Source organism: Ciconia boyciana, chromosome 9 (genome assembly GCF_034638445.1).
Source record: "Ciconia boyciana chromosome 9, ASM3463844v1, whole genome shotgun sequence".
Lineage (NCBI taxonomy): Eukaryota > Metazoa > Chordata > Aves > Ciconiiformes > Ciconiidae > Ciconia > Ciconia boyciana.
In genome coordinates this window covers 22,323,835-22,339,033 of record NC_132942.1, presented here as the reverse complement: position 1 = coordinate 22,339,033, position 15,199 = coordinate 22,323,835, and the positions used below count along the sequence as shown (strand labels likewise).

At 60.6% G+C, this 15,199-nt stretch overlaps 1 protein-coding gene across 1 annotated transcript; it reads right to left on the bottom strand.

The window, feature by feature from the left end:
- Nucleotides 1-642: 642 nt before the first annotated feature.
- SLC4A9 (solute carrier family 4 member 9) lies at nucleotides 643-15,199 on the bottom strand. Its single transcript, XM_072873362.1, is given in 21 exon segments — nucleotides 643-693; nucleotides 889-1,044; nucleotides 1,483-1,656; nucleotides 2,555-2,623; nucleotides 5,074-5,146; nucleotides 5,400-5,578; nucleotides 5,778-5,939; nucleotides 6,581-6,694; nucleotides 6,835-7,017; nucleotides 7,114-7,169; nucleotides 7,846-8,117; nucleotides 8,229-8,362; nucleotides 8,658-8,832; nucleotides 9,046-9,162; nucleotides 9,835-9,989; nucleotides 10,287-10,374; nucleotides 12,143-12,300; nucleotides 12,377-12,438; nucleotides 12,576-12,725; nucleotides 12,940-13,100; nucleotides 14,931-15,199. Coding segments are annotated over 21 exon segments (2,958 nt in total).

The following is a 15,199-nucleotide window of genomic DNA, read 5'->3' as shown; positions in this document are numbered from 1 at the left end:
TTGGAGCCGAGCGCTACCTATCGAGGCGAACGGCCCGCCCCCTCCCTTCCCTCCCTCCCGTCCCTAGCGCGGGCCGCCATAGGCTGAGCGCGCCGTCACTCTGCTCCCCTTGCCGCTCCGCCCGCCGTGACGACACTGGCGCGGCCACGTGGCCTCTGTCAACGCTGCCTGCCGGGCCCGCGGGCACCCGAGGGAGGGGCCGGGCCGGCGGCGCGGGGGCACGGCGCTGTTTGTTACCACATGCAGCGGCGGGGCGTGGGCTGGTGTGACGGGCCAAGGGGCGACGGCTTTAACCTGCCAGAGGACAGAGTGGGGTCGGACACGGGAAGAAGTATTGTAGGGTGAGGGTGGGGGACCCTGGGACAGGCCGCCAGAGGGGTGTGGGTCCCCCATCCCTGCGAGTCTCCCAGGCCAGGCTGGACGGGGCTTTGGGCAACCAGAGCTAGTGGGAGATGTCCCTGCCAACGGTGGGGGTTGGCCTGGGTGCTCTGTGAAGGACCCTTCCGACCCAGACCACGCTGAAGTTCAATGATGCCCGCCTGCCGTCAGACCCGCATCTGCCGAGCTGGACAGGAGCAGACAGGCTGGCCCGAGCCCCAGCCTCCTCTGCCCCTCGCCTCGCCCTGCATGCTGGCTGCGATCCTAATTCACGGAGATGTTGACCTCTGGTCCTTGGCGATGCATCAGCTCAGACTGGAGGGAGAAGTAAGAGGGGGACGAGACTGGCAGCGCGCCCAGGCCTTGCTCCCACTGTGCCACCAGCTGCAGCCCCACCAAGTAGCTCAATCCCAGCCCAGCTTATCCTTAGCTTAGGCCAGGCTCAGCCCCCACACCAAAGCATCCCCAGGGATGGCTGTGAAAGAGCATAGCGCCCAGGACTTCACCTACCTCCTCGCTGTTGCTTTCCTCCTCCTTCTGCTTCTTGGGCTGTTTCCCCTCTGCCTCCTTCCTGGCTGTTTCAGGCAGGAGGCTGTCAAGCCAACTCAGGTCATGCAGGGAGAAGACGCACTCCAGCCCCTTCCGGATCCCCACCAGTGCCAGCAGCTGGGGCCAGGGCGAAGCGCGGATCAGCATCACACAGTGCTTGGAGCTGGGGGCCAGGGAACAGGCAGCATGGTCCCTGTCACACCCTCTCTGTCCCCCTGGTAAATGCCAGGGAGGTGGCATGTCACCTCTCCTGGCTTGGTCCCAGGGGATGATACTTGCACAACGCCTGCAAAGCAGTGACAGCCCCACCGGCCCCAACCCCGGAAGTGAAGGCTGGTGGCAAAGCCATGTGGTGGCCCTGCAGGGACCCTGACAGCCCTTGGGGGTCTGAGCACCCATGTACATCACCTGCCAGGGCATGCGCCCCCACCCAGGGCAGAGCCTGTGTCCCTTGCCCAAGGTGAGCACTGGCGCTCCAGTGATGCTCAGGGCACAGGTGGGCAGCACCAAGCCTGGCACCAAAGTAGTGCTGCCCGATTAAAAGGGATGTCATACCATCACTGGGAAAATAATAGCGGCCATGGTAGACTTGAGGACCCAGAGCAGGACCAGGCACAGCAGCTGGATGACAGTGAAGAGGTGCACCCGGAGCAGGGGCACGTGACGGAGGTAGGCGAGGTCTGGCTGGTGCTTGGCTGGCATCAGGAGCAGCCGCACACGGTCCATGAGCTGTAGCAAGAGGACAGCATGTGGATCACACACTTCCAGCTTTCAGGCAGCTCTCACCCACCTCCCTTTTGGGACCGGGGCTGGCAGGATGGGTTTTTGCCATTGTTTTTGCAGTTCAGCCCTCCTGCCATCTGCGCTGGCCACCAGTGTGATGCTCGGGCAGGTGACTTTGTCTGCAAGACCAGGGGTCCTGGTACCACCATCACCCCAGGCCACGGGAGCGCTTTCCAGGCAGACATCTAGAAGGGACTCAAGCAGGTCTTAGAGGGTTAATTGAGAGATAACAACCCCTTGATTCCCCTCCCTGCATGCAGGAAACTGCTGCTGCCTTTGCCAGAGCACAACCCTGGATTCCCCAAGCAGAGGGAGGGAGAGAAGAGGTTTCCCAGCCTGTCATGCAGAGCAGGGTAATTGCAAGGAAGATGTACTGTTTAGAGGAAAAAAAGGGGTAGATATTTCTGGAGTGGGGATTTTTTTCCCTTCCATGGGTTTCTCAGGAGAGGAACAGAGCTGGTGCATCAGTGGCAATGCCAGGACCAAAGGACCAGCAGGTCCCAGCTCTGCCTGCAGCTCCCAGATGGGGATGTCCCTGCAGCTTTGAGAGCAAGTCTGGTTTATCCACTTGTCCCTCCACTTCTCTCAGACCACCTGATTCATCAGTGCAGAAGTCGCTCATGCTCCTCAGCATCCCAGACACCTCCCTTTCACTTTCCTCTGCCCCAGAAAGGTCCCTCTGTCCCTCCTGGTCCTGGGCCTGGCAGGGGACAGACCCGTGCCAGTCTGCACATCACATAGAGCTAAAATCCAGGCTCTGCTGTGCAGTGAGAGCTGGTATCAAGCAAACCCCCTCATCCCCAAAACAGCCCCCACCAGCACCCCTGGCGCAGCCCCTGCTCACCTGGATGCTGTTCAGTGCCGCCACCCCCATGTGCAGAAAGACCCCGTACAGCACCGGCATTGGAATGTGCTGCAAAACAGTGGGGTGAGGGGTCAGCAGGGCACGATTCCCCGAGGGGGCTGTGCTTGCTGAGCCCCCTCTCCTGTATAAAAGCCTGCATACGTGGCCACAGCATTTGCTTCCTTCATTTCCAAAAGCCCAGTTTAATTTCATGGCTTTTTGCTTATCTTATGGCTTTGAGGGCTTTAAAGCCCAGACGTGCTCCCGGCTACACTGCTTGTGCGGGAACATCGCAGCCTTCAGAGAGGGGAAACATGCACTAAGTTCCTTGCCCTGTTTTGCAGCACATGGTGGGAGCAATCCACGCTGGAGATGGAGAACAGGACACCAAGCCACTTGGAGATATGGCTTACAGCTCAGGATCTATAAATGGAGGGGGGGGTCCTGCCTCCCCAGCACACCGCTTTCCTTTTACCTCCTCCTCTGCAATCGTAAACTGGCTCCTGCCCTCTGTGTTGCTCAGCATGGTTTGGCTTTCTCCCAAGCCCGGGCAGGCAAGGAGGGAGACAGGGGTCACTTGCTGCTGCTGCTCCCCATGGATTCCACCAGGGACACAGGGACTGCCCGGGGCTGGGTCACCTTCCCTGGCATCACACAAGGGCCGTTTGAGAGGAAGCATTGATCCACACGCCCAAGGCAGGAGGTAACTGCTAGTCCTGGGGCTGCTACAGGTGTGGCAGGGGGGATTATAAGGAAAGATGGGTCCTTGCATGAAGGACCAAGCCAGACTCATCCTGGGGCTGGGGAGGCAAGAAGAGTTGCCCTGGGGGAGGCTCCCAAAGCCCACAGACACCCCTCACTGCCCTGTATCTCGCCACCTGCTTGCAAAGGGACAGGGAGGACCAGGCAGGCTTGGTCTCTGGTTTCTCCACCACAAAATCACAGAAGGGTTTGGACTGGAAGGGACCGTAACAGACCACCCAGTCCAACCCCCCTGCCATGGGCAGCGATATCTTCCACTAGATCAGGTTGCTCAGAGCCCCGTCCAACCTGACCTTGAACCCTTCCAGTGATGGGGCATCCACAACTCCTCTGGGCAACCTGTCCCGGTGTCTCGCCGCCCTCATTGTAAAACTTTTCTTTCCCATGTCCAACCTAAATCTACCCTCATTCAGGTTAAAACCATTGCCCCTTGTCCTGTCACTACAGGCCCTGGTAAAAAGTCTCTCTCTGTCTTTCTTATAAGCCCCCTCTACATACTGAAATGCCTCAGTAAGGTCTCCCTAGAGCCTTCTCTTCTCCAGGCTGAACACCCTCAACTCTCTCAGCCTCTCCACAGCAGAACCGTCCCAGCCCTCGGACCATTTTGGTGGCCTCCTCTGGCCCCACTCTCACAGGTCCATGTCTGTCATGCGCTGGGAACCCCAGAGCTGGATGCAGTGCTCCAGGGGGGTCTCAGGAGAGCAGAGCAGAGGGGGACAATACCCTCCCTCGCCCTGCTGGCCACACTGCCGGTGATGCAGCCCAGGAGGCGCTTGGCTTTCTGGGCTGCGAGCACACAGTGCTGGCTCATGTCCCATCTGTCACCCACCAGTATCCCCCAGTCCTTCTCCGCAGGGCTGCTCTCAATCTGTTCATCCCCCAGTCTGTATTGATACTGGGGATTGCACCCACCCAGCTGCAGGACCTTGCAGCTGGCCTTGTTGAGCCTCATGAGGTTTACATGGGCCCATGTCCTCCAAGGTCCCTCTGAATGGCATCCCATCCCTCAGACTTGTCAACCGCACCACTCAGCTTGGTGTCATCTGCAAATGTGCTGAGGGTGCACTTGATCCCACTGTCTATGTTGTTGATGAAGATATTAAATATATTGATCCCAGTAGGGACCCTTGAGGGACACCACTCGTTGCTGGTTTCCACTTGGACATTGAGCCGCTGATTGTAACTCTTCGGATGCAGCCATCCAGCCAATTCCTGATCCATCTAACAGTCCATCCATCAATCCCATATCTTTCCAATTTGGAGGTAAGAATGTTGTGGGGGACCATATCAAAGGCTTTACAAGGTCATCCTCAGAGGTGAAGACAGAGGTGGAGGAAAAGGGACCTCCTGCCTGCCCCCATGTAATCCAGATGTGGCCAGGGTACACTGCGGGGGGCTCTGCCTAATGGCAGCAGGTGAGAGCCAATACCAGCCAGGCTTGGCCACCCATGTGGTGATGTGGAGGGTAGTGGTGGGGTGTGTTTGGGGACTGCAGGGGACCCCAGTGCCCACAGGGAGGCTGGCCAGCTGACACGGGGCAGTAGTGCGCTGGTGTGCTGGCCGTCCTGCGGTGCTCAAGCCAAACCCTTTGCCCAGCCCCTTCCCACACAGTGCACAGCTCCCTACCTGCCAGCCAGGCTTCCTGTGATGGGTCGATGGGATGAGGGATGGTGGGGTTAGGAACCCCCCAGCCTTGCAGGATACAGCCACTCCCCTGCCTTGGAAAAGAGGCCAAACCCAGCAGCCAGGCTTCCTACCTTGAGAATGGGTGCCATGAAGACAGAAACCGCCATCAGGACGAAGACAGCCAGGCCAGTCACCCTCTGCTCCCTGTGGGGAGCAGTGCAGGTATCATATGTCCCCCAGGGGTCCCTTGGGAGCCCGCAGCTCCCACCTGCCCTCCCAGCCCCCAGGGTTCCTGCTCTTTTCAGCTTTGATGGTCACGGGGACCAGTGGCACACCCGTAGAGACATAAGCAGCCCCAAAGCCAGGTCTGCTGGCCAGCGTGGGCACGTCCCTGTTCCCTGGTTTTGCAGCCACAGGCAGGGGGTCACCCAGAGCAGGGTCCGGGCTCGTTGCATACCTGATGCCCAGGAACTCGGGGTGCTCGCCAGGGGCCGAGGTTGCGCTCTCCTTCCTCAGGCTCTCCACGTGCGCCAGGGAGATGACGGTCGCTGAGACATACCAGGGGAGGCCGGTGGCAGAGGTGACAGCCATCAGGAGGGAGACACAGAGGAGGTCCAGGTGAAAGCCTGCTCCTTTCTGCAACGGGAGAGTCAGCGGGGCTCAGGCCAAGCCATCCCCCTGGCAGCATCAGAGGAGTGGCAGTGGGGTCTGCTCACCTTGCCAGGTGGTTCGGGGTGCTGTTCTCCCCTGGCTGCCCCCCTGGCCCACAGGGTCCAGCTGGGACCTGGGTCCTCCCTGTTGGCTGTGTCCTGCCCATTCCCTGTCCCCCACTCACCTGCAGCTTGTACTCCCTGCGGTTAAGGATGACGGCCGTGATCTGCTGGTCCATGAAAATGAGGATGGTGACAAGGACAGCGGGCACCGTGGACACCAGGCAGACCCACCATGGGTTGGCTCCGAAGGGGAAGACAATCCAGCCCCGCGCTGGGTTTGTGGGCTGCAGAGAACAGAAGGATCACGGCAGCTGGCACCTGCCTGTGGGGTCTGCAGTGCAGCCAGGTGATGGGACCAGTCCTGGGTGCCCAGGCTGGAGCGCTGTGGGCAGCCGGGATGCCCCACCTGGGGAGAGGAAGAGCATCCTCTCTCATCCTGAGGATGCTCCTGGGCAGCGTGACCCACTAGCCCCTGCATGAGGACACCCCAGTTGTGGCGGAGCAGGGGGTTGCTCCTGGGCACTGCAAGCCAGGAGCCAGGCACATGCCTCTGAGAGCAGGTGGAAGAGGTGGCACTGGGCATTGATGATGGCAAGCCCAAGGAGGTGGTGGCGAGCATGGGCTGCTCTCAGGTGCTGCCAGCCCCACTCCACACCCAGGGCAGGGAGCCCAAGCCTGGACTTGAGATTGTGACTCTCGCTCCAGCATGAGCTGTACGGTGATGTGATTAGTCCGGGACTGAGCCAGGTTATTTACAGAACGTGGGATCGGCTGCAGTTCAACCCCTTCTTGTTTGCTGGGGCGCAGCCTGCATCTCTATAGGGCTGGACCCAGCGGTGGGAAGGACAGCAGCAGCACAGCGGGATGGCCACTGTGGGAGGCACAGACCCGCTCCCTGACAGTGCCGTGCCCACCCCTTTGGCACCTTCAGCTCACTGGGGACAAGGAGCTTGGGGGTCTCCAGGCCCAGGGAGGTGTCGACGGCACAGGAGGCAAGGATGGTCAGGATGACAGCGAAGTCACTCACTAGCTTCCGCACCTGCAGATGGAGAGGGCTTGGCCTGGGCTGGCCAGGGCAGGGAGCTGCCCCAGGAGCACCCCTGGGTCACAGCATCTGGAGCCGTCCCCATGCCACCGGGATGGGTGGCTATGCCACCAGGGTGGCTGAAGGATGCTCACCCCCACAGGGAAGTAGCGGCTGCTCCTGAAGCGCTTGAGTGTAGTGCAGGAGAGGAAGGTGCCCCCAAAGAGCAAGAAGGAGACGAGGGTGACATCAGGCACATACTGGCAGCTGGTCCCCAGCAGGTGCCCACCTTGACTCAGGCACTGGGTCCTGCTCAGCCCAGCCAGGGTGGTGGGAGGCTGGGGAGACAGGGCAGGCAGCGAGGAGGGGTCACACACAGACATCTCGGGCCCACCCCAGCCCCTCGCCTGCCTGCCCAGGAGCAGGGGCTGTACCTGCCAGGGGGCCAGGGGCAAGGAGAGCGGCGTGTCGTTCCCTGTGGAGCTGTGACCTGCAAGGGGATGGGGGAGTCAGGGTGCCAGCACTGTGGGGACAGTCCATCAGGGATGACTGGGACCATGCTGCTATCGGGGTGGCTACCCAGGCTCTCCCAAAGGGCTCAGGGTGCTGGATGGGGCCCCATGGGACCCCTGAGGCCCTGGTACCAGCTGATGCTTAGGGAGCACTAAGGGGGGACACCCCTGCAAAGGGCTTGGCTGAAGCACCAGCCACTCAGGGGCACCATCGGCCCCAGGCTGTGCCCAACACTGATGCTTTTGGTACACGGTGTGGGTCCCATTTGCAGGATCAGTGTGGACATGTCTTCAGGCCCAGGAAACATTCTGATTTACAGACCGGGCTAGAAACAGGCAAACCCACCCAGGTACCCACATCCAGCCCCTGGCATCCCCCATCCTGGAGCCATGGGAGCCAGACCAAGGCTCTCCTTGCTCCTGGCACCACCCTGCCCAGTGCCTGGGCAGTGCTGGGAGATAGGGAGGGATGGACAGATGGCATGGAGGGTAGTGGAGAAAGGTGCTGATCTGGTCGGACAGGTGAGGATGGGATTGAGTAGCCTCCTCCTCCTCCAGCGCCTTCTCCCATCTAGCCAGGTGGCAGGGTCCCAGTGGGGTCCCAGGGCAGCTGTGCCCTTGCTCCCCACCAGCCCCGTGGCTGCTTGGGCTCACCAGGGCTGGACAAGTTGCAGACGCAGCTGTAGGAGGTGACGTTGTCCAGCCGGTACTGCCAGTTGATGGGGAAGGCGTCTGCCAGGCTCAGCATCTTCTTCAGGGAGTCGTAGATGAATAACAAGCTGATGAGGGCGCAGAAGCCTTCCTCAGTAAAGCGGGTGAAGTACTGCACCAGGTGGCTGGCATTGGTGGCCACCAAGACCACACCAAAAAAGGCCACCCAGAGCCCAATCCAGAGGCGAAACTCCAGGTAGTCCAGGCCATGGTCCCTGGTGGGAAGGGTGACCCAAAGCCTCAATGACACCTTCCTGGTGTGATGGTGGCCTGTGCCCCTGCCAGGGGACAGTGGCCCAAGGAACCATCCCTGGCAGGGTACTTACTGGCTGAAGGAGAAGAGGAGACGCTCAAAGACCAGCATGGGGCCAGTGCTGCTCAGGATGGTCAGAGGCTGGCCAGAAAAGAGGCAGAAGATGGAGCCAGCAAAGGCCGTGCCCAGGAAGCTCTCCAGCACCCCCTGAAATGCAGGGAAAGGGTGGCAGGCGCCAGGCATGTGGTGGGGACAGGGGTCCCGGGCCTGTCCCCTGCAGCGGCACAGCTGCAGGCAGCTGCCCGCACCTCCCTGCACTGCAGGGTGCAGCGTCGGCACTTGGGGACTGCAGAGGCCAGGGAAGGATGCAGGATTCGGGCAATGCTCAGGATGCCCCAGGGGCACCGCTGGCTCCCCAGGCACTGGTGGAAGGTGGGCACCCAGGAGACCCATGGGCTGGGCCAAATGGGATTGGTGCGGGGCACCCTGCAGCCACACTGACCTGCATGTTGGCAGTAGCGTCCCCCAGCATGCCCCCAAAGGTGATGGCATTGGTGACCGTTGCCAGGTAGATGTAGAGCACTGCCGAGAGGCACTGGGGGTGCAGGGCGTCAGAGAAGTCACTGCCATACCACGGTGCTTTCCTCTGGATGTCTCGCAGCAGCCCCCCAAAAAGCCTGGGGCAGCAGAGGGAGATCTCAGAGCAGGCCCCCCCAGCCGGCCATCACCCCCTGAGAGAGCTGCAAGGCTGGGGACAGTCCCTTCCCCAGGAGACATGAGCCCAGAGTGGTTTGGATGTGGTGACCCTTTGTGCGGGAAGAGCCAGTGCCCTGCCCCGAATTTGGCATCCCACTGCGTCTCCAACTACCCTCGTCCTTCCAGGCACCGACCTGCCTGTCCTCTCCAGCTCCTCACTGGAGTGTGGGTGCTCCAGGCCAGCTCTGTGCCCAGCTGCTGCCATGTCGCCATTGCCGTGGGACTGCCGATCCGGTAGGTGCACGGTGGTCCTGTGGCAGACCAGAGTCTGAGACAACAGGCTTCAGGTTGGAGCCCTCAGGACCCAGCTGCATCTGGGGGACGCTATGAGGTGACAGGGAGGATGGAGAGGGGACAGGGGTGCAAGCAGGGCTAGGGGGACATCGTGTATCCCCTGATACTGAGGAGGAGGAGAAAGATCAGGAGGAGGAGGAGAGGTGGGGGGTTGGACTAGATGATCTTCAAAGGTCCCTTCCAACCCAACCATGATCTCCTCCAGCAAGCCCTGGAGCCAGCCCTAGTTGAACTGGTTTTGGTGGAGGAGCTGGGCAGAGCTAGAGGTGTCCTGCTCGGAGGATGAGTTTCACATCCGAGTGCTGAAACCTGGCGTTCCCAGCAGCTCCTGCCTGAAGGGCACGCGAGGCAGTTTTGCCATCCCCTGCCAAGTGGGACAGAAGAACTAACAGCAGCGGGGACTACAGCTGTGGTCACTGGCAGGAGCTGCAGAGGGCCTTGGCTGGGAGGACCTCACTGGCAAAGGCTGGCTCCTGGGTGGCTTCGTCCCCATGGAGATGGAGATTTCAACGTCACAGGCAGAGGTCTCCACCTACAGAGGACTCCCCCTACAGAGGACTCATCACCTACAGAGGTCTCCTCCTGCAGAGGGGCTGGCAGAGGCTGCGGGTGCCCTCCCTCCAGCCTACCTCCTGTGCGGAGATGGCAGACTGATCGCTGGAGGAATTCGGGTACTGGGGTCCCATTTCCTGGGAGGAAGCACAGTCAGCTCATCCAGGAATGCCTCCATCCCTGCAATGAGGTCCCCTCGGTGCTCAGCCTGCCGGGCAACCCTTTGGAAGAGCTGCAGGAAGATGCCATGGTTTAGCCACCACGTCCCTGTGTTCAGCCACTTGGAGCCTTCCTCCCAGCCTGCAGCCATCACCGAGAAAGGCACCCATCCACATCAGTGCAACGGGTGCACCTACATCCTACGGACCCACCCCAAACCTTTGTTTTCTTACCCTGGGCAAGGGAGGCCACCAGCTTGCCCCATCCTCTGCCTCCCCTGCTGCAGCCTGCAGAGGAGAGGAGCCCTGGTGTCCTCAGCCTAGGCCTCATCCCAGGACCATCCCACCCATGGGTGCTGCACCAGGCTCACCTCATCTGTCAGCAGCGTGGCCATGGCCCTGCCAACCTCATGGTAGGCTTTCACTTTGGCTCGGGGACCCAGCAGAATGAAGAGGAACCTGAAGGTGAGACAGCACATCTCCTGAGCAGCCCTCTCCTTGCCTGGGGATGCTTCTCCCAGGAGAGACCATGGTGCTGCAGGGATGCTAGGGATGGTGGCTGGGCAGGCTTGGGGGGCTGCTGCTACCCTAAGGGGTGGCCACCCCAAGCGGGAGTTTGGGGGCAGAAGACAAGACACATGTCTGCATAGCAACCCCACAGGAGACCATGGGACACCAGGACCCCGGCTGGATGACAGGGTCTGCAGAAACCTGGTCTGGGGGGGGTGACAGGTCTTTGGGGCAGAGAAGGAGACACCCTTGGCTGGGGATGTCTGTGGGGTCAAGCTCTTGGCTGGGGATGTCTGTGGGATCGAGCTCTAGGATGGGGCTGTCTGTTGGGTCAAGGTCTTGACTGGGGCTGTCTGTGGGGTCCTGCTCATGGGAATGTTGCTCACAGGCAGGATGCAGGAGCGTTAGCATCAAGAAGGAGAGTTTGCCAGCTGCACAGGCAGCAGGTTTGATAGGACTACAGGGACATGGGAGGAGACTGGAAAGAGGGCTCAGAGTCTTTGAAGAAATATGGCTAAAATCCCACACCTCAGAGGGTGCTGCAAAATAATAAGGTCTCCAGAGGGACAGCCCATCCAAATATTTAACCAAGCCCTCTGCTCCTATCCAAAATTGGCAAAAATGGTTACAGTCCTGGTACCCCGAGGCTGTGGAGCGGTTCCAGTGACCGTACCCCGAGCAAACCTCTAGAGAAGAGGTAGGAAAACTCCTCTGACAGCATAAGTGGGGCTGAAGGTGGCTCAACAGAACCCGCTGCAGCCCTGACGTGGGGCATCAGTGCTGGAGGCCTCCCAAAGCCTGCTCCGAGGGGTCGGGAGGTGATGGTAGCCACCTGGGATTGCTTTCACCCAGGCATCTCTATCAAGGCAATGGGAAAACCTTAAGATTCTAGAGATGGACCTGGGTGGGAGACAGCCCTGAGACAGTGGCTGCACCCGTGGGACAGCCCGGGGCAGCCTGCAAAGGGATTGGTAGGGACAAGCTCTCCTTCCCTTCCTGTTTGGGGGAGGAAAATACAGGGCACGGGGTTGTCGTGAGCCCCTCGAGACCTGCGGGGGCTCCCTGGGGACCGGCCACCCATGTCCCACCAAGGAGAGAGCAGGAGATGGAGGACAGATGCTCTGGACAGAGTGACCAGGAGGTGGCAATGTCCCTCCTGATCCTGGCCTGCCTCCTCCACATACTCCCTAAGGAAGCCCCCAGCTCAGGGGAAACACTGACCATTTCCTCTTACGGCTTCAGATGATTAATTCCTCAACCATGGAGAAACAGCTCCTGCCCTCTCCTTTCCCCGTACACCAACAGTGCCGCAAGAGCCACTCCACTGCTCAGGAGAGAATCATGGGCAGTGGGAGGGCAAGAGGCTCCTGCAAACCTGCGTCCCTTCCCAGCCACAAGCCCCCATGCTCCCAGGCAGTAAGTGGAGAGCATCCAGACCCTCCTAAGGAGGAGAGTGAATGCAGAGCCCAGGTGGGGATAACCCAGGGGATGTCCCCACCAGGCTGCCCAACAGATGCTCCACTCTCCACCTGTCCCAGGATGCTCCTAAGGAGCTGGGAAAAGCAGAGGGGAAGCAGTGAACCAGGGTTCTGGGACTGCATGTAGCATTGGGTGCCGTACCCTTTGCTTTCACCAAGCAAAGCCTTGTCCTTTGTGGGAGGGGGCAGGGAGACAGGGACGAAGGGGGGTGTGGGGCCATCGGCTGTACTCCATTTACCTGCTGGGGAGAGCAACTTCGGCCAGTGAGCCGAGGGCCATCCCTCGCCTGAGGCGGATGAAGGCGGTGAAGGGCTTCTCCAGGAATTCAACTTCACCAACAGCAACATGGGCTGCTTCGGCCCCCGGCGGGACCTTCTTCTTAAATTGGTTTCTCAGCTGAAAGAAAAGGGATGCAGGGGCTGGGCACTCAGGATGAAGCAGCTGCTGTCGGCCCAGCTCCATCCTGCCTTACCTGCTCCTTAAGAGGCGTTTCAGAGAGCTGGGCTCTGGGCTCAGACCAGCTTTTGGTCTTCCCTGCAATGAAAGGGAACAAGCAGCAAAGTACATCTGCAAACAAATGGCCAGTATGGCTATTGCCCCAGGCTGGTGGCAGCAGAGGGATGCCTGGTGGGACAGCCATGTTGCCACCCAGGGCTGGGCACCGTGCCTACCTTGGCAGGGAGAGAGGCTGAGCTTGGCAAGGAGGCACAGCGGTGATTTGGTGGGCTGGTGCCGTGGCTGGCGGAGCAGGATGGCTGCCAGGCGCTCCCTCAGCTCGGGCTGCAGCTCTGCTTCCTCGGGCTGCCCAGAAAGTGCCTTATCTGCAACAGGGATGGAGACAGCCCTGAGTCCCCCCAGTTCACTGCCCAATGGGGGGCTGCCCAGGGAAAAGCCCATTTTGCTGGAGCAGCAGACAGCCACCCCAGGTACCCAGCTATCATGCATCAGTGCTTTTATATAGGGACCTCCTGGTGGCCTGGTCCCACTCTGGTGACCAGCCCATCCCAGGAGGTGACCTTTGCATTCCCCACGTACCAATTATTTCCTTGAAACTGGGGACATCCAGATCCAGGAGCATCGTCCCCTTCTGCAGGCACATCCTCAGCTGGAAGAGGCTGTGCAGGTGGAGGACTGGGACATGGGGTGCGCTCCAGCGCTCCCCGCCGTCCTCTACCTTTTCCTCGAACTTTATCCATCTGCCCAGAGAGATGTGCGGGGTCAGCAGCAGGGTAGTCCCGTGCTCCGTGCCAGGCAGCAGGACCTGGAGCTTGGGTCCATCTCTGAGCTTGGCATGGGGCTGGCACAGGCAGGGAGGGGCTTAGGGGACTCAGAGGAGGCTGCAGTGGGCTCACAGAGCAGGGGCAGGTGGGCAGCCTCAGCGGTCACCTCCCCATTCCTGCTGACCCACACCTCGCTCCCATCTCCTGATCAGGGCGATTTCACCAGTCGTGGGATCACAGAATGGTTTGGGTTGGGAAGGACCATCACAGACCACCCAGTCCAACCCCCTGCCATGGGCAGGGACATCTTCACTAGATCAGGTTGCTCAGAGCCCCGTCCAACCTGACCTTGAACCCTTCCAGTGATGGGGCATCCACAACTCCTCTGGGCAACCTGTCCCAGTGTCTCGCCGCCCTCATTGTAAAACATTTCTTTCCCATGTCCAACCTAAATCTACCCTCATTCAGGTTAAAACCATTGCCCCTTGTCCTGTCACTACAGGCCCTGGTAAAAAGTCTCTCTCTGTCTTTCTTATAAGCCCCCTCTACATACTGAAATGCCTCAGTAAGGTCTCCCTAGAGCCTTCTCTTCTCCAGGCTGAACACCCTCAACTCTCTCAGCCTCTCCACAGCAGAACCGTCCCAGCCCTCGGACCATTTTGGTGGCCTCCTCTGGCCCCACTCTCACAGGTCCATGTCTGTCATGCGCTGGGAACCCCAGAGCTGGATGCAGTGCTCCAGGGGGGTCTCAGGAGAGCAGAGCAGAGGGGGACAATACCCTCCCTCGCCCTGCTGGCCACACTGCCGGTGATGCAGCCCAGGAGGCGCTTGGCTTTCTGGGCTGCGAGCACACAGTGCTGGCTCATGTCCCATCTGTCACCCACCAGTATCCCCCAGTCCTTCTCCGCAGGGCTGCTCCCAACCATCCCCAGGCTGTGCTGGGACTGGGAGTTGCCCTGCCTTTAGCAGTGCCTGCTGGAGTCAAAACAGAAGTGTCTTGAGCTGTTTGCCATGCTCAGGCCGTGCCAAATATTTTAATGCCAAGCGCAGACAGAGCTTTGCTTTGTCCCCATGGGTGGGCGCGCTGCTGCTTAGTGGCTCGGCGTACTGCACGGGGGGAGCATGCCCCAGCAGAGCAGGCTCCTGCCGATGGGCAGCCGTGCTGGGAAGAAGAGGGCTGGGTGCTGGGGAGAGCTGTCACAGCCACAGCCTGGTGGCTTTTCCCCCTGCTAGACCCTCCAACCCCCGGGGAAGACCCATCACTGCCTCCAGACCCCCACGGCCTATGTTCCTGTGCCCCTTGTGAGCTGCAGAAGGGTGGTGTGGGGTGTGGGGACATCCCAGCCACGCTCCTGTCTCACACCAGCACCCAGCTGGCCCCCGCTCCTCTCTGTTGTGCCCCATCACCCCCAGCCAAGCATGCCCTGACCTACCCCCCGGCCACCTCCTGAGACGTGCTGGGCAGCTGGATCCGGGGAGCGTCAAAGCACCATCCCAGCCCCAGCGCAGCCACTGGAGCCTTAAAGAGGCAGCAAAGGCAGAAGCAAGGGTGCTATGCCCGTGCAGGGTCACTGCCTGTGCTCTGCCTGGCACCCTGCCCTCTCCCATGAAACGAGTCACCCCAAACCAGGCAGAAACAGTGCAGGCACCAGTGGGGGCAGAGGGCAGTGAGCAGCTCTGCTGTGGGGCTGAGGCTGAGGAACCACCAGCCATGGGAGATGCTGTGGGCTCCATCAGAGCTGGGCTTTCGAAGGCTGGGCTTCCCAAAGTGTTGCCAGGCAGTTTGGCCATTGCAGGCATGCCTACCTGGCTGTCTCTCTCCACTCCAGCCCTGCTGGGGTGCTGAGGAGCTGGTTGAGCTGGATGAAGAGCGGTGGGCAGGTGGCGTCCCCCCACTCCTCCCACTGCAGGGCGGCACCGGCTCCCTCTGCCACTGGGGCCATGCTGGAGAGGAAGATGCTGCAGGTGAAAGCCTGCTAGAGAGCTTCGGGGTTGCTCCCCTCTGGACCAGGCTGTGAGCAGGTGTCTGCCACCCGGAGAGCCATGCTGGCTGCCCCAGGCATGTGGGCTTACAT